This window comes from Dermacentor andersoni, chromosome 3, assembly GCF_023375885.2.
Source record: "Dermacentor andersoni chromosome 3, qqDerAnde1_hic_scaffold, whole genome shotgun sequence".
NCBI classification, from domain to species: domain Eukaryota; kingdom Metazoa; phylum Arthropoda; class Arachnida; order Ixodida; family Ixodidae; genus Dermacentor; species Dermacentor andersoni.
The window spans coordinates 144,829,373-144,856,332 of record NC_092816.1 but is presented as its reverse complement, the minus strand read 5'-3'; the positions used below and the strand labels follow the sequence as shown (position 1 = coordinate 144,856,332).

Genomic DNA, 26,960 nt, shown 5'->3' with positions numbered 1-26,960 from the left:
GGGGGTATGTGCCAGGCGATGAGAACGACGCTGAAGTAGAGCGCGAGCAGAAAAACAGAGACGATAACGACATCACGATGACTGCTCTCATAAAATGCTTTTACACGTCCTCGACACCGGCTTTCCCGTCTCCTACAAGGCTGTGACAATAATTACACAAAGCTCATCCTACTGTCGAGTAGGCGCCCTAACGCGACAATTGTCATATCAATTGTTGAATAACCGCAATCCAAAGTGGGAAATAATAAGAAAGTAAAAGTAGGCGAGAAGAAATTAACTTTGCAAGCTACGATTAACTGCAAGTTCAGAGACCATCTATGGTGTGTCAACCCACACGGGATTCCTTTAGCAATATAAATTAATAAACACAGCCCAGTTACTACAATATCATCGGATAAGAATATAAAAGTGCTGGAAATAATAAAGGCGCTCGAGAACAGGTGGTTGAGACAGCAAAATGTCCTTGGCAAAGTTGGAAAGTTGCCTGGCATATTAGCGATGCAAATCGTGTTCAGCACGGGAAAAGAGCATCAAAGCGCACCTTGAGATCTCGCGCGGTCCGCCTTGTGCGGCCGCCTCCGCGTGCGCCACAGCCCTCGGCTACCAGCGCCATCCAGGAGCGGGTGGGCCTGCGCACCGCATTGCGCTTTCTAGCTGGGGAGTGCGACCGATGGGAAATCTACCCGTGTGCGCAATCCCGGAGGCCATTATCCCCACAAGGACTTGTCTTGTGCCGCCTGAAAATGAAAAAGAGAACACCGTATCCTTCACCAGATTTATGAACACGATTTGGCCAGCTGAGATTGTTTAACGTGCCCCCAATGCACTGGACACAGGCGTCTTTGCATCTAGCCCCCATCGAAACGCGGCCGCCGCGGCCGCGATATGCTCCCGCGATCTCGTGCTTAGCTGCGCCACACCAATGCAGTTTGCCGGATTGCCGAAGGTAGGAGGCGTACACAGTCGATATCCTTGCGCAGCAGAATACCTTTCCGGGCGTAAATTTCTGATTATAGGTGAGGTTAGAGAGCTCTATTTTTTCTTAGTACGTGACACGTTAGAGCGATGCGTCACATGTTAGCAACTTATCTTTTTATCTTTTATCTTATCTTTTTTTTTGTGGTGGCATGACTTTCTCCTGATATCTAAATGAATTTTGCCGACCGCCATGCATTATAGCTGTGATTGCGCAAAAGGTCTGGCTGAAAGGCGGGTGGTATTTCAAAGAGTTGAAGGAAGAACAGGTGGTCTTTTGGAAAAAAAATGTGGGGCTTCTTGCTGCCTAAAGAGGAACAATATTTGATTCAGTTCATGAAATAGTAGAATATCGACGACCTTCGTTGTTCAGCTGTTTTAAATAAAGATGCTCCCTATTCAATAGCGCTAAAATGTTCTGTACAATGATATACGCAGGCTGGAATTCGCTCAAGCCATGCAACAACAGCAAATTTACCACCTTAGACAAGGACAACGACTACGAGAAATACAACTGTGCCGAGAGGTACCGCAGTGGCTGGTGGCACAACGCTTGTCACATGGCTAACCCGAACGGCCTCAACTTGAACGGCGCGCACGAGAGCTACGCCGACGGCATTGAGTGGAGCTACCGGAATGGTTCATACTACCTGTACCACTACTCTTATCCCAGTGTGACGATCATGATACGTCCCCTGTCAATGGATACAAACCGCAAAAGCAGATGCCCACGTTCATAAGGAAACAATACCTCTCAAAATATTGTGTATCTTGTTGTCGTTCAAGCGGCGTACTGTTTTTCGATCTCTTGTGTCACATATGCCAGTATTTGTGCGCTTGTTCAGCAGTATTCTTTAACTGTATGAAGTCGCCTTGCTTATCATTACGTAATTCCGTTACTCTCCAAAGAACATTAAAAATGCGGACAACTTTAGACGCATAATTTGTGTTATGGGCCAGTTGCGATCCTCATACAAAACACGCTCTGTAGGAGTGACCGTATACGTTGTATCTAATTAGAAAATAAAGCCTATTTAGTTGCATGTGCAACTCCACTGCTGGTCGTGAAAGAGCTACGCTTTCTGAGTGCGAATGTGTCTCTTTGAACTTTATTTGCGGCCGTGAACTGGGAGGCGGGGGGGGGGGGGGGGTGGGGGGGGCAACGGTGAAGCAGACGCTGCCCTCTGGCAGCGTCTTGCGCACTGCACCATATCGCATCTTAGAAGGCAATATTGCTGCATTTGATTGAATGAGCGAATGCGACAACTGTTGACAATATTTCTGAGGATGGCGTTCACAATGTACTTGACGGCCCTTTTTTGGGCGTTAACAAGTTACAGTTGTTCTGTTAGACAAAGCAACGTTTCGGAAATGGTGAGAAAAATGAAGTTTGCCTGCACCCTGACGTGACGTGTGCATTTCTTCGGTACTGTACTTGAAGACCAAACACCTGAGTCAGGAATGTGCTTTCAAAGTTCTTTGAATTTGGCCTCTTCGCTAAACTAGAACTGACACATAGTCTTGAAGTTGAACAAACACTACCGGTAACATGCATTTCGTGCGTACACCCGGGACACTTGGCGGGTATGCAGCCTGGCAAACCGAATTCATACATACTATAGTGGCGCTAGCCAAATGAAATAAAAGATGGCCCACGATATATTGCGATGACTGTCAATGGCAATGGGTCAGCATTGAATCAATTTAGCCGTAGAACGCATTGCCACCGTCAAATTGCGATACGTGAAAAGCATGTACTGAGCGGGACTCCTCTCCTTCGGTTTTCCAAGCAAACTCGGCGCCATCTGACGCCGCCTGCGGGAATCCTAGGGCAGCATCCGGAATTCATGGTGCAGCGGTGCGTGCGGACGCTGTGAAACTCTGCACGCGACAACCGGGCTTCTCCCTCGCGCTTCTTTCTTGGCACGCTGTGGCATCTAGTGGCGCTGCCGCAATGTCTGCGCTAAAACCCCTCAATCTCCAAAAGTAGCGCCGACCACTTCCCTCCTTCTCCGCTCGACACGGCCTCGACGGTGGCCCCGGCCATGCTGACCCTGCCGTAGCAGACGATGGCTAACACGCTACCGGGGTACATCCACGGAAATGTTCGTTCGAGCCTTGCAGAGCAGTTTTTCAGGCGACATTTTGCTTCCTCAGTCGGTAACAGGCCTTAAGTATTCCGTGTTGGAACTGCGGGAAAAATAGAGAAAAGGACCGTTATTTAAGGCGTAAAGCGCGCACGTTGACAGTTCGTGTTGCTGAAAGACGACGCATGCAGAGGGTGTGCTCAACCACGCACGTAATGACAGCCTAGTAATGATAGGTTTGAGAGCGTGAAACTATGTGTACGTGGTTTCGTAGGTTCATTTACGTACCTCCAGGATACTCTTTAGGGCGCGCGCGTGAGAGATTCCGATTGTCTGCGGCCAGAAATGCCTAGGAACAGGGCCGCTTCTGCTCCTGGCCTCTTGCACATGTGTGTAGGTCATGCACGGGTTGTGGCGGCCATGATCAACGTTTTCACACCTAGATGGCGTAGACAATTTCAACAACGTACCAGCACCTGAAATCGTTATTGATTTATTTATTACAATGCAAATGGTTGGAATTTGATAGCAAAAACGAACTTGATGAGACAATTGTACAGACATTCTGAACAGAATTATCCCTCCCCCCTCCCCCTGATTAGCACCAGCCACTTTTGTTGCAGTGCTAATTTTTTATCTGTATACAACGTGCGTCTGTATTATATTGCGTTGTAAGTTTTCGCAGGGAAGCAGTGTCGCGTTAACTGGAACACTCAAGGCACACAAGACAGAGAAAAATTGATTCTTAGGTTTTACGTCCCAAAAGCACGATTTCATCATGAGGCACGCCGTAATGGGGGACTCGGGATGAATTTTGACCAGCTGAGATTGTTTAACGTGCCCCCAATGCACTGGACACGGGCGTCTTTGCATCTAGCCCTCATCGAAACGCGGCCGCCGCGGCCGCGATATGATCCCGCGATCTCGTGCTTAGCTGCGCCACACCAGAGCCGCTGAGCCACCGCGGCGGGTATAGACACAGAGAGAACGATAAGGCTGTAGGATCAAACAACCCTCAAATAGGTTTAATAAAGGTGCTTATCACAGTCTTGCAAAGAAGTATACAGCACACACAAATACACACAGTCCACTGAGCTGTCAGGCGCACACAGGCAATCAAATCCGAAGGAAAAATAATTATTAAGGCGGATTGCAACAGATGCACTAATTCTTGTAGTGGTACAGGGATGGAAACTTGGTTAACACAAGGAGATGCAACAGACATTGGGAAGCAATTTTTCATTATAATGTAGTTGGCAGTCAACAAGTTCTAAATACGCATGCACGAAAAATATAAGCGATAACATTCGAGATAGTTTTAAAGCGTAGCCCCCCCCCCCCCCCCCCCCATTCCTTGGAAAAAAGAAATGTAGCATGTACATGACGCCACGCACCACTGCCACGTGTAGGTCAGCCTGGCTGATCGAATTAAACTTCAAGCTAAGTGCAGTGAATTTCCCCATGTGGAGGGTATTACTGTGCATTTGTAGTAGCTACCTGTTTGCCAATGCTGCGACTGCTACGCTTTAGATTTCTGCTTTGCGCCACTCGCCCATTTTCTTTGCGAAGGAGAATATGAATCCTAGTTTTGAAGAACACTGGAAGCAGCTTTCTGTCTATTACTTATACAGACCTTTTGGTATCATCGACAACGTTCCCAGATAGGACGGGCCGCGTCCATTTCCCAATCTTCACAAGCATCATCGAATTTCAGATTGCTGCTCGACAGTTCTGTACTGTGACACGGTGGGACACATACAGAGAAGCGTTGGCTGAATCCCCTGGTGAGCGTTGAAAATGCCAAGTCATTTCCCTACTCCTGACTTGAAATTAATGTATCTCGACGCAGCACGTAGCACAGCGGAGCGGAAACTAAGGAGAAAAAAGCGAAATGCTTCTGCGAAAACTGAACACAACAGGATAAACGCCGTCATCCGTCATTACAAAAAAAAAAAAAGGTAAAGACGAGCTCAATGGGCTCGTCTTAAACCGGACAAGCTGTGAGAGCTTGTCGGCGTTTACTCCGATGGCGAGGATACGGAGAGTAATCAATAGCATATCCGGAAAGATTCGCCCACACAAGCCATTCGACGCACTTGCTTGAAAGCAAAGAAACTATTTACGAATCCTTGCAAAAGATTTTGCATATGTATACACAGCTGGCGGATTAGCAGGAATTGCTAGCCCTTGCCATCTGAATCATTCCATGCGATAGATACGCCATTCACCTTTCGTGAGTTGAATTTGGTGCTTAGCAGATTATTAAGACGCTGTGCTGTGGCTCCCGATTCGATTAGCAATGAAATGCTGATAAATCTATCATAAGAGCGAGGGAGAGTCCTTCTGGACATATTTAATCACGTCTGGAGCACAGGAGAGATCGCCGGAACGTGGAAGACAGCATCGGTGGTGCCATTGCTCAATTCTGGAAAGGATCCTGTGAACCGTGCCTCATATCGGTCAGTATCGCTAACATAATGCGTATAAAAGTTAATGGAAAGACTAATATGTACGAGGCTACCTACTTATCTTGAGCAAGGGAATAGGCTGACATCGTGTATGACCGGATTTCGCCCACGCTTGAGTGCCCAGTACAGTGTCTTGAACTAAGCCACATCGAGCACCTTCGCGTAGACGGCCTTTCAACACCCACCATATTTATGGACGCTGCCAAAACATATGACTGTGTGCTTCATATTGGCACCATCAACGCACTCGAAGCCATGGGTGTCTCTGGAAATGCTCTTCAATTCATCTATGAATTTCTTAGAGAGCGACATGTAGAAGTTAAGCTCTGGAATATAATGAGCGAAAAGCGACGCATTTCCCTCGGCATCCCGCAATGAAGTCTTCTATTTCCCTTGCTTTTTGTCGTTGCCATGGACACCCTTCCAGACGCACTGAAGATAGGTTGGACGGCTGTTAATATGTCAATCTACGCAGATGACATCTACATTTGGATCTTGGCGTACCAATACAAATGTTTGGCCCGGATAGCCCAGGGTGCAATCTCCGTCATCGATCGTCAGTTATCGACGCTTGGCCTATTTTGATCAGCGGAAAAATCTGCCTTCATGATATTCCCGGGAGGGAAGCGCAAGTCAACTCGCCTGTCGCTGAATAATAATAATAATAATAATAATAATAATAATAATAATAATAATTTATTGCCACTTTGTAGAGGATACAGAGAGGTTCAGGCCCATCAAAGCCAACAGGAGGCTTGGAAGACTGTGCCCGGCAGTTTACGGCAGAGATAACAAAATGGCAACAACAAAGAGAACATTGATTGTAAGGAGCAATAGGATCAGCTGAAAAAATAGAAAAATAAGCAATCGCGAATTCAGTACCAAGGACAGCAGTGCCAACTCCAAGGAAAGAAAACCCGAAAAATATAATCGCATACTTGTAAGCACAACCATAAAAGAATTCAACAATCAACACAATGTTGTCAAATGATTTTTCAGGTTCCCCATAGAGGTTACAGCAAAAAGTTCTTTTGGTAAGCCATTAAAAATGTCAGGCACATAAGCACACCGAGTTGCTTTCCATACTTTGTTAAGCTCCGCAGTACATAATATCGAATGGTCTTTCCGGTTAACATCATATCTAATTAAAAAGTCTGAATTCCAAAAGCGGTGATGAACAACCGTTTGTACGTAGAGAGAATGGAGTGAAGGAAGACGTGAGAACCGGAAAATGTCCGCCCCGGATGGGATATGACAATTATACGCAATGCACTTTAACATGTTTTTAAGATGCTGTCAATTCGGCAATGCCAACGGGAAGGGCATGACGCAAATAATGTGATTCCATATCTAAGAACAATGCACGCAAGTGCATAAATTATACATTTCTTCACATACATTGGAGCCAAAGATCTGATATTAAAGAGTAGCCATGACTCTTTCCGTAGCCTGGCACAAACGTAAGCCAAGTGGTCATGCCATGATAAACTGATATCGAATACCACCCCGAGATATTTGTACGAATTTACATATTCAACGGGTTCGCAACGACATGAGAGAGAATTATGATCATGTAAAAATACTTGTGTGTCTATAAAGGCTGTCTTTGACGGACTTCTAAAATATATTATTTTGGTTTTCTGTGTGTTGACTGAAATTCCGTTCTCAGCGAACCATTTCATTACACGATTTACGTTTTGCTGCAAAACATTAACTGCTGTCTCGTAGTTTATATGTCTTGTGAGCAAAACTGTGTCGTCCGCGTACTGAAATATCCAACACTTAGAACTTATTAAGCTCAAGTCATTTGTAAATATACTAAAGAGTAGTGGAGACAGAATGGATCCCTGTAGTACACCAGCCTTCACAGGCATCTTGCTACTATATTCAGATTGGTAGTTTAAATTAACAATTTGAGAACGACCGCTCAAAAAATCTTGAGAATGGCAAAAAAGGGACCTCGAAAGCCTAGTAAGTATAGTTTTTCGAAAAGAATAGTATGGTTAACCGTATCAAAACCTTTCTTACCGTCTAAAAAGAGAGCGCAGCTAAACGAGTTTTCCTAAAATGCTGCTTACAACTGGTCTGCAAATTCCTCCAGAAGATGTATGGTGCCCATTCCTGAAATAAAGCCGTATTGACGATTTGAAAAGACATCAAATTTGTTTAAGAAGGACATCATGCATTCAAATAGAAATTTCTGTAGTATTTGGGAAAGGATTGGCAAAACAGAGATCGGTCGATAGTTTTCAACTGCGTTCTTCTGACCTCTCATGAGCAATGGTCTTACAATAGCGGCCTTCAAGTTTTCTGGCAAGACGGCATGTTCTAAGAAATCGTTAATTAAAAAGAGCATAATGTCCAAAAGAGCGCCAAAATTCCGTTGCAACAATGCCGCCGATATGCCATCTATTCCAGCGGCCTTACTCCGCTTGAAGCTAAACACTAATCTGGCAAGATCTTCCTTTGATAACTTTGGAAGATATGCGGAAGCTGACAAAGATTCTTTTAAGGTGCATTTTATGCCTTGTCGAGCTGCTGCCATTTCCGCCGCGAGCGTGAAATGCTTATTGAAAGTATCAGCTTTTGAAACAGGCTCTTCTACTAAAACATCAAAACTGGGCACATTCGCGTCTTGTCCACGAAGATGGTTAATCAGTGACCACGTCCTTGCAGGATCTTTAAACGCTCGTTTGAACTGCTACTGAAAGTACAGCCATCGAGCTGACCGAACAGGTGCCACAACTTTGTTTCTGGCGGCTCTGTAATCTGAACGAAGCTCTGCGTTTTTAGGAGCATGGTTGGAACGTCTCCAAAGACAGTCTCTGTTCGCGATTGCCCGTAAAATGTCAGGGCTAAGCCATTCACAATTCCGCTTTTCTTACGAATAATTTTTCGCGCACAAGTTTTTTTTGAGCTAGTCAAGCTTACGGCACATCTTACAGCAGAGGTAGTAAACTACCTCTGCTGGATCGTCCGTAATTAAACTTGCCCACTCTAAGATGCCACTATGGCATCCAACTTTCTTTCATCTGTTATTGTCACATGTATCTTATTAACATCCCTGAAATTTGAAGCAGTTCCAGACGGTTTATACTGAGAAAAAAGACTACAGGCGGTTAAATAATGATCTGCTAGACGCTGAGAATTGATACAGGAGGTCAAAGTGTGATTCAGTAGACGAAAAGCGATGTGGTCAAGACATGACCTAATTTGTCGCCCGTTCAGGAAATCTTCACGTGTGGCGGCAGTGATCGTGTTTTCAATTCCATATGCTGAAAGTCAGGATAGGTAATCTGAAATAGAAATTTTGCTTGTGCTTAGGATATCAATGTTCAGATCCCCTGTTAGGCAGAACAACTCAGCTTCTTTGTACTTGAGAAGTATTTCCTCGAGTTCAATGACAAATTTTGTCATGCTACCAGACGGCGGTCTGTATACCGCGAGTAATGTAAAGCCGTGTGTGATAAATTCACGTTTAAGGCCAAACATTTTGCATGCACAAACGTAATGTCAGCAGCTGAAGAATCATATATTTCACTCACAAGGCAGCGATCCCTCCCCCACGGCGTACGGGGCGTACAATAAAACTGGCACGGTAACCGTTCACTGTGAACGTATCTAAACAGGACTGTGGTGCATTTAGCTCGGTGAGAACAAATATATCAACAATGCTAAAATCTTGAATTGTTCCCAATATTTGCGGAGACAACGAACATTCCAGTTTATCAATGAATTCTTGATCTTCGTTTATAATATTAATAATAATAATCAGCCTCGCTACGCCCACTGCAGGGCAAGGCCACTCCCATACTTCTACAACTACCCCTGTCATGTGCTAATTGTGGCCATGTTGTCCTTGCAAACTTCTTGATCTCATCCGCCCACCTAACTTCATGGCGCCCCCTGTTACGCTTCCCTTCTGTTGGAATCCAGTAGGTAAACCTTAATTACCATCCGTTATCTTGCCTCCTCATTACATGCCCTGCCCATGCTCATTTCCTTTTCTTGATTTTAACTAAGATGTCATTAACTCGCGTTTGTTCCCTCATCGAATCTGCTCTCTTTTTATCGCCTTAACGTTACACCCATCATTCTTCCTTCCATAGCTCATTTTGTCGTCCTCAATTTAAGAAGAACCCTTTTCTTAAGCCTCCAGGTTTCTGCCCCAGAGGGGAGTACTGGTAAGACACAGCTTTTATACACTTTTCTTTTGAGGGATAATGAGAACCTGCTGTCAAGAATGCCACCCAAACGCTCCCGAGCTCATTCTTATTCTTCTGATTATTTCGCTCTCATGATCCGCATCCGCGGTCACTAGCTGCCCTAAGTAGATGTATTCCCTTACCACTTCCAGTGCCTTACCACCTATCGTAGACTGCTGCTCTGTTCCGAGATTGTTAAACATTACTTTAGTTTCCTGCAGATTAATTTTTAGACCCGCCCTTCTGCTTTGCCTCTCCAGGTCAGTGAGCATGCATGCATTGTAATTGGTCCCCTGAGTTACTAAGCAAGGCAATATCATCAGCAAATCGGAAGCTACTAAGGTACTCTCCATTAACTCTTATCCCCAATTCTTCCCAATCCAGGTCTCTGAATACCTCCTGTAAAAACGCTGTGAATAGCATTGGAGAGATCGTGTCTCCCTGCCTGACGCCCTTCTTTATTGGGATTTTGTTGCTTTCTTTAGGGAGGACTACGGTGGCTGTGGAGCCGCTATAGATATCTTTGGGTATTTTTACATACGACTCGTCTACACCCTGATTCCGTAAAGTCTACATGTGTGCTGAGGTTTACGTTACGTTTCTCGTAACATTACGTTTCTCGTAATGAATAAAAACTATTGTACGAGTTGGTTATATTCCGCACATGTCTCTAGGACCTGATTGATAGTCTTAATATGGTCCAGTGTTGAGTAGCCTTTACGAAATCCTGTCTTGACGTTTGGTTGACAGAAGTTTAAGGTGTTCCTCATTCTATTTGCGATTACCTTAGTAAATACTCTGTACGCAACGAACAGTAAGCTGATCGGTCTATAGTTTTTCAAGTCTTTGGCGTCCTCTTTCTTATGGATTAAGATTACGTTGGTGTTCTTGCAAGATTCTTGTAAGCTTGAGGTCGTGAGGCAATGCGTATTAAGGGTGGCCAGTTTTTCTAGAACAATCTGCCCACCATCTTTCAACAAATCTGCTGTTACCTGATGCTACCCGGCTGCCTTCCCCCTTTGCATAGCTTCGCAAGGCTTTCTTTACTTCTTCGAGCGTTACTTGTGGGATGTCAAATTCCTCTAGGCTATTCCGTCTTTTATTATCATCGTGGGTGCCACTGGTACTGTATAAATGTCTATAGAACTCCTCAGCCACTTGAACTATCTTATCTATATTAGTAATGATATTGCTGGCTTTGTCTCTTAACGCAGATATCTGATTCTTGCCGATTCCGAGTTTATTCTTCACTGCTTTTAGGCTTGTTTCGTTCCTGAGAGCATTCTAAATGCTGTCCAGATTATGCGTCCTTATGTCAGCTATATTACGCTTGTTGATTAACTTGGAAAGTTTTGCCAGTTCTTTTCTAGCTGTAGGGTTAGATGTTTTCATACATTGGCGTTTCTTAATCAGATCTTTTGCTTCCTGCTCCTGCTATAGCTTACCGGTATCATGTCTACCGACATGACATGACTTGTCATGTCATGTCCTTACTGACTGACTGACTGACGTCACCCACTGACTTGTCTCCAGGCTCCGTCTTGCCTACTCTGGCATTGAAATCGCCCATCAATACAGTGTATTTTGTTTTAACTTTACTCATCGCCGATTCCACTTTTCCATGCGGAATATCAGAGGCCATCTTATTCGCCATGAGACTAGCGTTCGATTCTTGGGCATGACCATCGACAGCAAGCTATTATGGCGACGCGCAGTTGAAAGTGTTGAAAGTTCCTTGTGCTACACCACCTGAGCACAGCGTTTCAAAGCAACTTACGACGGGTCGGTGTCTGTACATATAGCTGCGCAGCGGCATTCTGCATACCCTCCCTTGATGTGTCATAGTTCAGCTGACTTGATTGCGTAGTTTCGTCGACAACAGCGGAGAGTGCCGGCATAACCGTGGCCTTGCGGAAACTACACCCTTATTCCGCACGTTACTTCCTGCTGCTGAAAGACTCAAAATCATCATTACAGCGATTACATTGTGGCCTACCTCGAGACAAGTTTACAAGGCAATAAGTGACTTAACGTAGAATTTCAATGGATCCCATCCCAAGTAAGAATTGAAGGAAATGAAAAAGATAACGCTCTTGCACGCCGGGTACTGATTTGCGTCCCAAAAGTAACAGCGCCAAAAATTTTTCAGAACCCTAATGCAATCCGCATGCACTTTCGGGCGATCCACCAGACTCCACACCCAGCCTATGTGACCCACGGACTTACTCGGGCAGAAGCAACGCTGTTTTACCACATCCGAACATACTTCGCGTAAACCCCGGCTTGGTTATCAAAGAGTGGACGATGCGCTTCCCCATTCTGTTCCTTCTTTGGTGATATCGCCGCCATCGAACATTTAATTTGATTATGCCCACAGTTTGACAAAGGAAATCGGTGGTTGAAAGCCTGCAAAAGAATGTCCTTTCGCATAGGACTTTTGAAGACGTCGTTTTCCCGTAGGGCCTGTGGCAATCAGGAAGAGGGCGCGACGACTGCTGATTGCCTTCATGCGAGACACGGGGCTCTTCAGTAACGCTGATAGGAGGCTCAGGCGGAACAATTGCCGGCTACATATGCCAGACTATCCCCGCTTGCTGCAACACCACCACCACCATTTCTATTGTGTGGCATGCAGGAACACAGTTGACCGTTGTGACACTGCAACAAACAAATTACTCAAGCTGAGCCAAAAGTAGTTTGTTGTGGAGCAAGTTTTCAGTGTTCGAAAGAAACAAGTTCTCTGCTGTTCGCAAAAACTGAATAACAGTAGGTGAAGACAGAGTAAGTTTAATAATGTTAATATACGATTTGGGCTGAGTCAGACTGCTGGCTTCTTTGCAAGTGATCTACGCACTGACTAAAGGCAGTCATGTTTTTCTGGACACTGATGACGACATATCCTGCTAGGTAATCAAAAGACTCTTCCTCTAGATAAATCAAACAAGTGCTCAAGAAAAACGACAAGCTCCTATGCGCGCTGCATCTGTGAGCCTACCGAAACAGTCTCCAGGGCAGTCAGAGCAAAACCAAGGTCTTTGCTATATCTACCACTGTTACTTGGTTTGAAAGACTGAGCCATTGTTGTCGCACGAAGAGCGCAACGGTATTCAAGTGGTTTTGGCCCCGGGTTTTTTGACCGAAGTGTAGAAAACAACTTTTCTAGGCTATCTGGCCCAAAGTGGCTAGTAGCACAAAATAAAAACCTCGAACCTTGAGAAAATACTCCTGAGTTTCAAGGGCTGCAGTTGTACCAATCACAACACCAGTCTGAATCGGCTTCCATACTGTTTTTCATTGCTGTACAACCTTAAGGCATTCAAATAGCTTGATTACACCTTGCAGAACAATAATTGTGCCCACCTTACTGATTGCGAGCATACTTGTTCTGGGCGTCATTATCTTAAACCACTTAACGCTACATTGAAGAACCAAGCTGTTGTTAAGGCTTCTTTAGGAAGCTTGCTCGCCTGAACAACGTAGTGCAAAGCCGCTCCAGTGTCGCCAGCAAACAGCGAGTACGCCAGGCTCACTTTCATGTTCTGAAGGCGTCGCGGGTACAAGCATGCTTCTTTTTAGTGTGGCTTAATCTTCAGCTGCTGCTGTAAATCAATTACCACAAGTTTTTCCACATAACTAAGGCTGACTTCATTTGAGGGCAAATTATGCTCCACAAAAAAGTCAGGCGGAACGAAAATTGTCGGCCTAGGAGTAAGGTGGTTCCTCAAATTTTAAGTAAATGAACATCTGCCATGAAATAGAGCTTTCGGCTTGGTTCGCAGGGGTGAGCACAAGATACTGAAGACATGCAATATTTTCCCACGACTAAGCCAAACTTCTTCCACAACGCGTGATTTCCCCCACCCATCACAGACCACAGCATCCACTCTGTTGTCAACTTTTCACACTCTTCTCTGATTGACAAAACAACATTCTTTATTGCAGCAGAGGTAAATGAATTTCCCGTGAAATGATACCCAATCGTTTGCTTCCGACGTGTAGTTGCTCCTCCTAACATATATAACAGATCATGAGTAGCTACTGCATCTACTGCAGAGGTGTCGTGAATCAGTGGTAGCGAAGGCCTGCCAATTGCAACTTGAGTAGAGGGGTGCTATGCCAGGCCTGGTGTGAACTGTATTTCATCCAGCATCAGTGCTGCATGCCTCTTATGGTCCTCCATCACACCACCTAGCATGAAAGAAAGCCCAAGAAAGGAAATATTATCAGTGTACTTCAGCACCAGGAAATAGCTTGGTACACAGTCTGAAAAGTGAAATAACGTTTGAGCACCTAGAGTCATATATAGCATGCTGTACACTGAGTGTGGCTAAACAAAGCGAAATTAAAACATGAACAACACTTGTGTGTTATGCGGGCTGAAGGAGCTAGAAGAGTTGAGGGTTTTGTGTTTGCCGTTATTTGCGAGTTTAGCTGGAGCTTTATCTCCCATTTATTAACAACAAATGAGATGAACGAGAACACTCATTGTTCAATCTTATAATCTCACGGGTCGCATAATGTGAGCGTACACATTTTGAGAAGATGTTAAATTAGCTCAGAAACGTTCTACCCAGCTTCATAGACATAGAGCGAATAGTGTCGTGTAGGAGGCCTGGTGCGAATTTGTGATCCTGAAGGTGCCGTTGTAGAATCGGTTCACTTGTTAAAGTCGCGGAAAATTCCTTTACGAGATTGTATCCTCAAGAGCCATATGATAGCCTGTGTTTCGTTGCCATGTTGACTGTTGCTCGTGTCCACTGTGTGTCGCGCATAGCCTTTTTCCATATGGAGAGTAGTTGTTCAGCAGCCATGAGGGAGCCGAGCTGCTGCTTCATGAAGCTTTTTTCATCAATCGCTTTTCTCTTGTGCTTATGTGCAAGAACAGTTCTCCGCGAGGCGTGTAGTTGAGTTTCAAGCTCAGCAATCCTTTTCTGAATAGCAACGACAGTTTGATTAGGCACCTGGCTTGCTTCAACATAGCCGGCCACTGCGTTAGGAAGTGGCACGTCTGGAACTGCTGGAACGGCAAAACAGAGTGCCCGAATAATAGTTTTAGTAAATGCTTTAGTTAGAATGCAAGAAATGTGACACAAGGTATGCCAAAACTATGAATATTGTGCTTACATGCTTCCGCCTCAGCATTATTCAGAAAGATGTTATATCCTAGATGCATTCACTGTATCACGTCAGGTTGCCAAACAGTTAAACAGCAATAGGCAATGAAACATACTTATGAAGAAAACGCACTCATTTGTAAGTAATAGCATACTTACAGCCATCACAAGGTACAGTGTTTTAAGGCACTTCAATAGAAATGGGTTTGCAGACGGGCACCTAATCTGCACAAAACATCAGCAAAGGTTAGAGGGTGAAATGGAATTATGTTTTCTGCACCTCGCCACAAAACGAAACCTACTGTCGAGTTGCTCAGCCGCTTCAATTAACAGGTTTACACCACACACTGCCATGTTGGCTTCCGTCCCTGTACAGAACACGATCTGAGGGCATATAACCACAAGAATAAAGCGAAGCATTTATTAACTCGCCATAGAGGCAAATGCCAACCCCACCACGTCACGAAGAACCAGGCATGTTGCTCTCATCTGTAGTAACTTTGAAACAAAAGAGGGCGAACAAGAGTATTTAGGTTTTTTTCAGCGGGCTTCCGTCCTTGTACAGAACACAGGGTGAGGACATACAACCACAAGAATAAAAAGAAGCATGTTTTAACTCGCCATAGAGGCGAATGCCAACCTCACCTCGTCACGAAGAACCAGGCATGTTGCTCTCTTCACTAGCAACTGTGAAATAAAAAGGCGGCGAACCAGAGTATTTAGGTTTTTGTCAGAAACGACATGTTTTTTTGTGTACATACACTCACAGCCATAGGAACCAGGCATGTTGCTCTCTTCACTAGCAACTGTGAAATAAAAAGACGGCGAACCAGAGTATTTAGGTTTTTGTCAAAAACGACATGTTTTTTGTGGACATACACTCGCAGCCATAGGTGACGGAAGGGGTGTCATTAGAGACACTTCGATAGAAATGCGGCTGCAGACGGGAACCTCACCTGCCGAACACATGAGTCAAGTTTGGAGGGTGCAATGTAATTGCGTTTTCTGCACTTCGCCACAAAACGAAACTTACTGTCCATTTGCTCAGCCGCTTCAATTAACTGGTTTACGCCAAACACTTCTACGTCAGCTTCCGTCCTTGTACAGAACACAGGGTGAGGACATACAACCACAAGAATAAAAAGAAGCATGTTTTAACTCGCCATAGAGGCGAATGCCAACCTCACCTCGTCACGAAGAACCAGGCATGTTGCTCTCTTCACTAGCAACTGTGAAATAAAAAGGCGGCGAACCAGAGTATTTAGGTTTTTGTCAGAAACGACATGTTTTTTTGTGTACATACACTCACAGCCATAGGAAATGGAAGGGGTGTCATTTAGAGACACTTAGATAGAAATGAGGCTGCAGACGGGTACCTCATCTGCACAACACATGAGTCAAGTATGGAGGGTGCAATGCAGTTACGTTTTTTGCACCTCGCCACAAAACGAAACTTACTGCCCAGTTGCTCAGCCGCTTCAAATAACAGGTTTACGCCCAACACTTCTACGTCAGCTTTCCTGCCTGTTCAGAACATAAAGTGAGGACATATAACCAGAAGAACAAAAAGAAACACGCGATAACTGGCCTTAGAGGCAAATGCCAACCTCACCTTGCCACGAAGAACCTGCACGTTGCTCTCATCTGTAGCAACTGAGAAATAGAAGCGGGTGAACAAGAGTATTTATGGGTTTTTAAGAATCAACAAGCTTTTGTGAACCTACGCTCGCAGCCATAGGAGGCGGAAGGAGTGTCGTTTAGATGCACTTCAATAGGAACGGGTCTGCCCACGGGCACCTCATCTGCACAAAACGTGAATTGAGGTTAAGGGCTACTGTGCAATTTACGTATTGTAGACATGGCGACAATGCACTTTCTAATTGCTCAGCTGATTTGACACACGAATTCGTTCCTGAAACACTTACTGGATCGCTCAATATCATAGGGGACAAAGTTTTCGTGTTCACTTCTTTATTTCTCTGCAAGTCAGTGTGACAAGCGCATTTCTTCGTGTTTCCTAACTTGTTTCCCTCCTTGGGCATAATATCCAAAAGTTACTTTTAAGTTTAGTATAAAAATAAGCAAACGATTCGGCTTTCTGTGCAAACTGGCTGTTCCCTTTCATATTGATAAACCCTGTACACTGACATTCGACCCTGCACAGAGCACGCCGTGAGAACTAAGACACAAAAGAATGAAAATTGCGCATCAACTCCCCACATAGGCACATGCCAACCTCACCTTGAAAGGAGCTGTTGTGCTGGTGCGTTTCAACTATAAAATAGAAGAAGGGGAGCAAAAATACTGAGAGGGGGCAATCGGGTGAAAGCATTATCCTTCGGTAGATTTCCTAAGCTGTACTCACAGCCATTACTGGATGTAAGATATAAAGGTTCATGACAAGTTTCGCTAGACAGGAGAGCATCAGCTGCACAAAAAACGAGTTATTTGAGATGTGAGTCAACCATGGATGGATGGACGCAAAACTATAATGCATGCGAACCAACCATGATATTTACCACTTTGCTCTACAGTACAAGAACACTTACATGTAAAATGAGACATCCATCCAATCGCAGCAAATACTACAAAGGAAACCCGTACGGGCTCCTCGAAAGAAAAGCCTCGTAGTTGAAGAAAATATATTGTATATTGTATCTTACCAATGCATTGCATTTAAAGAATAATAAACTGAAACTGAATTCGTCCACGTCCGGGACTCGAACTCGGTACCACCGCCTGTACGGGGCAGCCGCTCTATCATCCGAGCTAACCAGGCGGCTAGCAGATGGCGAGGCGAAGTCGAATTTGGCAACAACTCGACGTAAAGGCAAGAGTTTGGTGTAATAGTTCTGCGGAAACCCGTAAGGTGGAGAGAAGTAATTAATTAAGGGAAAGTAACACATCATGGGTTCCAGTCCCGGATCCGGACGAATTTTTCTTGAACTGCGAGGCTTTTCCTTCGAGGAACACGTATGGGTTTCCTTCGCGGCAATTGCTACGATTGGGTGAATGTCTAATTTCTCCTTAATTAATTACAACATGTAGAGTTTCGAAGCAAAGCTTGTAGCGTGTGGCTTGTTTGTTTTCTTCAATGGTGACTTAAAAAAATTGTTTCCAATGTTCCAAGTTGTCGGACTTGCTGCGTGCGCGAGCCGTTGGGCGTAGGAACCAGTGTGGCAGTGCGGTATGGAAGCGTTTTTATTTGCAATAGAAGGGTTAAAAGGAGGGGGGGGGGGGTGGTAGCACATAAAGATGAGAGGGGTGCTTCGAAGCATTGCCTAGCATTCGCAATATGCGCGAGCTACTAAATGAACCGTTGGCCTTCTCTAGCCACCAGCAGGCGCCAGTGCGGCCGCGGCGTCACCCGAACATCCCCGCGCATAAGAAGAGTGCGAATGTGGGTTTTCTTCTGCGCCAATCGTCGCATCCAGGCGCGGAGAGGCAATGCCGTGGGAGCAGTTACGTAAGCTCTCCTGCTTCGGCTGGCTTCCCGAACCAATGCTTTCAAAAGTTTATTCTCACTCTCTTTTTCTATGGAGGCAGAGGGCGCACAGTGCATCGTGTACGACTGTGTGTGCGCTCACCTGGAGAACTTCGTCGACAGAGTGTCGGGCAAAGGCGTCCGTGTGCCTAGAGAGCAAGGACAGTACTGCAATATAGGTGGGGGGGGGGGAGGAGGACTGCGAACAAAAGCATCGCGCCATCTTCAATCGCATCACAACTGGGCGAAGTGCTTTTTCGAATATGCGTCCGAGTGACGGATGGCGACAGAAGCAAAAACAAAGAAGTGAAGGGTGGGGAGACAGCAGGCGGCTGGGGCGAAGGCGCCACTGAGGGAAAAAAATCACAAGGCGTAAGGGGGGCGGGGTATGCTGCGGAAACCAACGGCATAGAGCCGCGCTTACGGGACGAATCGAGAGAAACTTCAGAGCAACTCAGTCTATAAGGACACAATTGTAGTAGGCGCGTTGCTTATAAAGGTACCGTGCTTGCAATTACCCAAGCCATTCTAAAAATTCTGTTTTATTGTTAAGTTAGAGGCTCTCACTTGCTAATGTTTGAGTGTGGGCTGGTTGGTCCTTTGACATATTTTCGCTACAAACAGCGCGCAGACGAAAAAGCGCTATATTTTCAGAAAAAAAGACGTAATTTTATTCCCATTTCATTCCAGGCAATAGGCGTCTAATTACATTCCCATTCCATTTCTACAAGCGTTGTCGCCATTCCATTGCATTCCGGAGCCGCGAAAATGTGAAATAATTTCGGAGTGGTAACTCCGCAAAACTTATTGGCACATACTCAGTGGCCCATGTTGACCTCATGGTTGGTTTCGAGCCTGTTACGTCAGCATGGCAGCCTGATGCGCAAGCCATTCTACTAGAGACTACCCAGTCCGGACACGTGACATTGACAGCGATTGCAGGAAATAACTGAACCGATGTGTCGTGACGTCAGAAAGCGAGCACCTCCTGGGCAGCGGAACAGCAACCGTTTCGCAGAGAGAAGTACTACACAAAATATTTAGGACGCCTTGGCACTTGCATTATATTTTGCACAGTTTGGAGGGCTTGGAACGTTGTTTACGGCAAGAATGCACCACTACAATTATTATGCCTATGATGATCTAGAATGTGAGTGCCTCAGTTAAAATGTCTCGTCTAGCGCCCTAGTGCGAGGGTCCTTCCTTCACGCGAATTCCAATAAGGTAGGCATCACCTAAACACTCCTCCTAATGTCAGCGGTGCAACGTTCCTTCTCAAGCCTCAGACCGACCTCTAAGCTTTTGTATCATACTACGTGTATCTTTCTGTCTCTGAAATTCTGAATTTTACAATGTAACTGTAGTCCCGATATTGCCTACCACGACAACTGTATAGTTTCTGCATTAAATGATTATGAAAGTCTAGGGTCAGCTAAACAATATAGGATAGGCTGGTGCGTTGAGCTGTAACTGGTATAATTAGTTTTTCTTACTTTACTGTCTGGCCTTGTGTTTTGCTTGTTATTCTTTCATTTCGCCGCAATTTTGCGCAATGTTATCGATTACGTAGTGAGCATAAAACTTGGGTTGCTTCATACAAAGGTTTGTGCGATGGAAAAAACGCGAGAACAATAAAGAAATCAAGAAAAAACGTCCTGACATTCATTTTTGATTGCTTCGGCCTCTTTTCCAACCTCAAAAAATATGAACCATCTGGCTCAGCAGCAAGGTGTAACATGTTTCGAAATTCTCGGAACTGCTAATTCTGCGCTTGTTCCTGCTCTTTCACATTATTCATCCTTGATATCCTCTTGCCATTTTCGTCACTCCTCGAGAACGTCATATCTAGGAACATGTAGAGAAAAGACTGGGCAAGCCCGAATTTTATTATGTGACTCCATTACCCCTAGAGCGCTGCATCTATACAAGCGCGCTACACCTATACTACCGCAACATTCTACACTAACTGACTCGGTGCACTGAAGAAAGTAAAAGAAGTCACCAAGACATTTCAAAACTGCGAAAAATGCGTAGATTCAAACAGGCAGTCGCACTTCCGCGTTACATTGCATTAAATTTAGGGATACAGCCGGAGTCCGTTCATCGTCTTGACCCACCTAATGGCTCACTAGGCTCTCTTCCTTCTGACCGCCGGGTTCTCGAATCCCCTAAGTCCTACATCAAATAGGACACTTGTTAAGGTATACCACCGTGCGCCTAGTTCTATCGTCCGAAAAAGTACGTTTGTCTTCGAAGGATTCGGGCTGGCGTGGCCTGACATAAACTGTCAGCTGACCATGGCGATCTCCAAGCGGTAATCCTTGAATGTAACCTAAAGCTACGGCTCCTGTTTCTGCAACGAAGATCCATCACGTGTTGCTTCGCACTACTACTGATAATGTTAGGCCCAGGATGCTCCTGGATTGAAACTAGAGCCTTCATGCCACGGGGGACAATAGCCGTTGGATAACGGACAACAAATGCGCTAACTCATTTTTGCAGAATTGCGTCAAACAGAGCTGGATGCGTTTGTGCGAAAATCCTTTTTGTCCCTTTTCATTACTACGCATGCCTTGCTGCAAGCAACCCCCCCCGCCCCCCCTCCACGCCCCTGCCCAACCAAAAGGGTAAAACAAAAACAGAAACATACTTTTTCCCGACATCTTAATTCCAACGTCCAATTAAATGGCTTCAGTGAAATGTGCACAATACTACACACACCCAGCTGGATTCTCACGGCGACGACTCATATATAAGGGTCTCTGAAAAACCAATATTTATCATTCTCTATACTCCCTATGCAGGCACTGCTTGACAGACACCCCCTGTCTAAATTGGCCCGGGAAGGTATAAAGGTTGAGCATGAACCGAGCAATATCCGCTCGATATATAACGAAGGTCGCAGAAGAGCGTGGGCTAGAACCACCCTTCAACGAATCGATCCTTACGGGGCAGATCCATTCTTCGTCGACGCCGCCAAATATGGAAGCGAAGACAGGTTTGCAATCTCGGTAGTTGATGCTTGCGGAACACTTATCAGCGCCGCGTTAATCAACGCTAAGCACGCGAACGAGGTGGAGGAAACCCCGTTAGCTTTGGCTCTTCAAGGCGCAAAAGGCCCGACGACAATTTTCTCCGGCTCGCGAACAGCGGTCAGGGCTTTCTCGTCCGCTCTAGTTTCTGAACACGCAGCCGGCCTCGCCAACAGATTCTTTTCTATTACTACGCGAGAAGGAGCTGGAAGTCATAGCAAAGCGTGGTTCCCGGCCCACGTGAACGATTTAACTAACCAAGCGCGTTGCAACCCTAACGAGCAGGCCAACTGCCTGGTGCGTGAATTCACGAACTGCGCCCGAGCTAACTGTCCGGCTCTCCCACAGGATTGCCCCTTCAAAGATATTCTTACTACCTATCACAAAGTTACGTCGCATTACAGACACAGCAGGAGGAAATGTCCTCCCCCCAACCCGAAACTGAACAGGGCTCAGGCCGTTATTTAAGGCTCCTACAGACAAGATCCTACTTCATCCCCAGAGCGCTTTGATGGATAGACCCCAACTTGCCGTAGTCGTGCTCCAAATGCGGTCACGCATGCTTCTCATTCGATGACATGCTCTGGCTGTGCCCGTACAACGCGGGCTCCGACCTTCAATACAAGTCCAAGTGGGACGCTTTGCCGATGAGCTCGGAATTTACGCACAACTACGGCCGTCCAAAGGGCCCGCGTCGTCGCAGAGGGTCACCATTTCCCTGTCCAGCCGTGGGCGGAGCCACCAACTTGATGGGGGAGCCTTCGGCTCGCTTCAATCAAGTTTCTCAGGACAATCTAATAAAATTATTGTCACAGTCACTGTCTCTCTCCCCTCTTGCAAAACTTCACATGATCAAGGCAGAAGCTCCAAATGTAAGGTGAACCTAGTGCTGCACAAGGGCTGAAGGAATCATTAAGTGAAGGCCTAAGCTTGTTGCTTATACAGGGTGTTAGGAATATGCTATGAGAGCAGCGAAAATGGTGTTTTTGCAGCAGGTGAGTACCTAAGTGAAGTGGAGATATTTTGTGTTTAATATCGTGAATTTCAAAACACTAATAACAAACATTCCTTATTGTTATTTCAAAGCCTTATGGGCATCCCCGAACTCAGCTCCACGAGGGGAATGTGAAACGGTAGAGGTCGATGGGATCTTAAAGCACTTCTACCGAATGGGCAAGGTAGATGGAATGTCGTGAAAGGAAATAAACAAAGGAACAATCTGCAAATCTACAGAAGGTAATACACAGCTACGAAGGTATAGAAGATTGGTTCTTTTGAGAGCTCCAAAAGTTGTACGTTTCAGATGTTGATAGCGAACGACTCGCTGATTATATGGGTAACGAAAATCCTGATCTCCGTACCGCCATTACTGCTGCATAAGTCAGATATGAACTTGCCAGGCTCAACCCGAAATCTGCACCAAGACCTGATGGGACACCAAAAAGAAAAACACTCAGGAACCTCAAAGATGCATCAATCCGAGCACTCAGGGGCTACATGAATAACTGCTGGCAGCAATGTGTCAATCTAAGTCAATGGAAATGAGCCCTAATCACCTTTATACCGAGCCTGACCTCCGGAGAATGACAAAGAACTCTTACGAGAAAAGACGTTTGCCAAAGTGGGTTACGTCATTTGCCTGCTACGCCGTAAGTATAAGAAGCGATATTCATATCTGCTGACGCGCGTGAGCACTTTTGTTATATGAAATGTTTTAAGCAATTGTAAAGGCAGCCATAGAATCTCCAACGATCCGAAACTCGGGTAGAAATACCTGCGGTAGAGAACAGATAAAGTACGACTGTACCGCGTTAACTAGTGCCCGAAGGAAGCCCGAATACTGTCTGCCTTATTCATTTATTAACTATTCGGAGAACTGACTGACGCTATTGGCATAATAATTATGTAGCTTCTGAGTTATTAAAAATACCCGGCTAAACCTTTGCTACGTAAAGCGCGCACTGTACAAAGAAGAGCGTAACAGCAGAATACATAGTTGGACACTATTTTGTACCAAGCTGCGTGGTCGCAGTGGAGCCTGCAGAGAAGGTAACAGAAAGTGGTCGACTATGTGCTCAATTGCTAGTAAACCGGCCTCGAGAACCTTACATGTAGTGTTGAGGGGTTCAATATGTGCAACATTTTCGTTGAAAGGGGCCTTTGGGAAGTTGTGCTGTACTTCGGCCGCACTGTTAGTCTTCCGTAACATCTTATACTCAGCTCTGGTTTCGTGCTATAGCGTTACAGCATATTAAAGACTTCATTCTCAGGTTTGAGTACAAATAATAGGGGAGCTTGGTAAGACGGACCAGTGGAAACTGAACTGAGCACACAGGGTGGGTCGGCATCGCTGTTCGAGTGTCTTGAGCATTGCAAACGCTCTATGGGGCCTTAGCAATCACATTTCAAATGGAAAACGGTAGCAAACAGGAAAAACAAGAAAAAAAAAACACAACATAGTTGGCAACTAATCTTTAAGAGTACCTTAAAAAGTCACCGCTCCCTCTGCAAACCAATCCTAAGTGTTCGTGAGGGGATACGTTTTCGCAGAACTGAAAACAAACGAGCCTTTCGCAATTGTTGCGTTGGAAAATGAGGAACTCTTGAAAGTTTCTGCTATTGTATCGCTGGTAAGCCTTGAAGAAATCTTGAGAGAGAGCGTAGTACGACCATACGGAACAGCCACATCTTGTTAGTGGTGTCGACGAGATGAGGCAGTACAGTGCAACTCAGGTTCTTGTAAACCTCATAAGTAATAGTCTGGAACGGGTGCTGTGTTGTGAGTGACAATATCTATCATTGCAACCAACTGCACGGTGAAGGAGCGTCCAATTCCCTCGGGGTCTGCTGTAGATGATAACTTATCGACATGTGCTGAAATACCTGCCAAGGAAGCACCACGTCGTACTGGGAGGAAAACAGCTGGGCTGCTTGTCTAGCGAAATCATCCAGCGCAAAGGCAGCAGCGAAGCAGGCTGTGGCCGCCGCGTCGGGACTGCGGCAACCGTGTTCAATGGTACGGAACGTTCGCCAGAGAAAAGCATTCGATGTATTCGATGAAAACCGCTTCCACGACGTATGCAGTGCCGCCGCGAGAGGTAGCGTTCATATCTGCGGGCATTGGCAGTAAGGAAATTCAGTCTTGTACGTGCTTGTGCAGAAGTGGAGTCTCGGAATGCTGCCAGTTCAGCTTGTCTGCGAGCAGCCCACAAGTATAGCAGGCCGACATCCGGTGCCGGTCAGTCGATGCGTACCCAGCTTAAGGTAGTAGCTTCATTGAGCGCGCTTTGTATGCGGTCAAGTAGGGGTGACCAGTCTACAGAGGTGTCTTGTAGAATGGAGCGAAAGATGTTCCAGTTGACCACAGTCTACTTTGACGCAATCAGCGGGCCTGCAACGAATAAAGACCGATGGTGATAGGGTAGTGGTCACAACCCCAGCAGTCGGGCTCCAGGTGCTAAGTAGGAGTGCCGGGACCCGACCACCACTTAAGATACGGAGCCTATGCCGTACGTCGAGCTTGAGGCACAGCCGGCGTTGCTGAATCGGGATGGTTCAGCAGAACAAACAATGCATCCGAGAAGGCTTCCCGCAGACGCCTACCTCGAGGGCTAGAAGTGGGCTACGTCGAATCTGGGCTGGGTTGGGAATCTGGGTTGGTGGTTGAAGTAACCACCAACTAAAATAGGACACCCGGGATATTGTTGATGGACTTTTAATAACCAGCCCAGATTAATGCGTGAGGAGCCACCGGCTGGTCTTACGTAGTATGACACTACCACAACAGTTTTAGAAGTTGTTTTAGATTTATTGAAAAGCTGCGCGCACACACACACACTGGCAAGTGCGTGATCTCTGGACTTTTTTACTAGTGATTTCATCTCTCGCCGTCCCGCCACGGGCTCTAAGCCTAACAACGAGTACGGCCGCCGCCATTAACGCCCGTCTCGACTCCGACCAAGTCGTCGCCGACCTCAGACCTCCCCGCGCCCAGCCCGGCTGCCGGGGCCTCCAGCGATCACAACAAACGAGAATTCCACCTAAGAACGACCCTACAGCGATGGCATACGAATTCAGAGTCAGAGATACGAGCCCGGACGACTTTACCGCAGAGGCCAGCTGGACTATCGCGGCGCCGCGCCCGTCCGTATGAAGACTGCATTGAGCCAGCCCAACCTCGCTAACCTCCAGCGAAATGGAGGAAATACGAGCGCAACCATCGCAACAGCGAGAAATTCTGTGCGCAAGGTAAGCGGGATGCCCGCGCTGCCCGAAGACGATATCAAGATCATGATTCGCATGCGTGGCGGAATCAACATAGCCAAGGTAGGCCACCTTACGGTAAACAAAGCGATTTGCATGGCTGCTTGAATCGAACCTAACGAGCGAAGCGCTGACACGGTATGCCCCAATTTGAAGCAAGACATCATGGTGGTCAGCACACCGTCCGAAGTGAACGCAGCGAAATCCCTCAGGATCCGCAACATTTCCATAGGACAACAAACGCTTGAGACCACTGCATATAGGACGGCGCCGTACGAAACGTGCAAAGGCGTTATAAGAGGGGCCCCGCTCGATGAGACGCAGGACTCCATAAACCACAAGATCGTCAACCCACGCAACCCGCTCGCGCTGGCGGCACAGAGAAACAAGGAAACTGGCACGGTCATCAACGCCTTCGACGGCTTTAAAGTCCCGTACTATGTCCAACTCCCCTACGTCGTGAGAAGAAGACGAGTTAACAGAAGAATCGCAGCAAACGCTAGCAAAAGCACCACGAGATCAGGACCAATCGTCCTGAGTAAGCAAGACTTCCCGCCGCTCAAGAACTGCGAGAGTAGCGCCATCAACGACAACGTGGCCGCCAACGCAGATGCTCGCTCGCCCGGCGAGGGGGGGCGCTCGAGATCGAGGAACCGCGGTCGCCGCTCGTCACGGTTCGCAGGGTGCTTCAGGAACCCGATACAGAGATCCACGTCAAGGATGCGATTCGCCCCCAGCCCACGAGTTGGCGGGGATGACCGGTTGACGTGGGCCCAACGAGCTCAGCAGCAGCAACAACAGGAGCGACAACAGCAGCAACACTAACAGCAGGCCGCCAGCCAGGTGAGTCCGACGGCGCGTACAGAGCAAGTAAAAATAGCAAATACGATTAAAAGACTAGAACACGAAAACATAGAGTTAAGGAAAACAATCACACACGTTGTCGAGGAAATCAGACTACTCTAAACACCACCACCCTCCCACTCTAATAATAACGTATGCATTCCTTTCTTTCTTTTTTGTCTTTTTGTATTTTCTTGTTGTATTCGGTGATCTTTACCACGGTGTTTTACATTGCCTTTCCCCCCTAATTGCGTTTGAAATAACCTGTTGTTAACCTCCCCCCCCCCTATGTATGGTTTCCGGCCTTTAGGGACCTTTAGGGTATCTAAATAACAAAAAACGGAAACACATCAGAAACCATGATAGTGGAGGTACCGGACGTGGAATCCATGCGCAATCCACATAAGAGAAAAGCCGTGACAAACATATATCCCTCGAGCACGGACAGCGACATTAAGGAAATCAAGGAACTGCTCGTCGGGCTTGCAA

The 26,960-nt window shown here is 46.1% G+C and overlaps 1 protein-coding gene across 3 annotated transcripts in view; it reads left to right on the top strand.

The window, feature by feature from the left end:
- LOC126525100 (techylectin-5A-like) overlaps positions 1 to 26,960 on the top strand; it is a 278,225-nt gene that overhangs the window by 60,853 nt on the left and 190,412 nt on the right. For 2 of the 3 annotated variants that reach the window (XM_055067525.2, XM_050173161.3), the window contains one exon: positions 1,414 to 2,025. The exons of the other annotated variant lie outside the window; for it this stretch is intronic. In XM_055067525.2, the coding sequence (XP_054923500.2) occupies positions 1,414 to 1,715 (302 nt within the window). In that variant the 3' untranslated portion in view covers positions 1,716 to 2,025. Of the gene's footprint in view, positions 1 to 1,413; positions 2,026 to 26,960 lie in introns of those variants that run through there. 3 annotated transcript variants of the gene reach the window in all.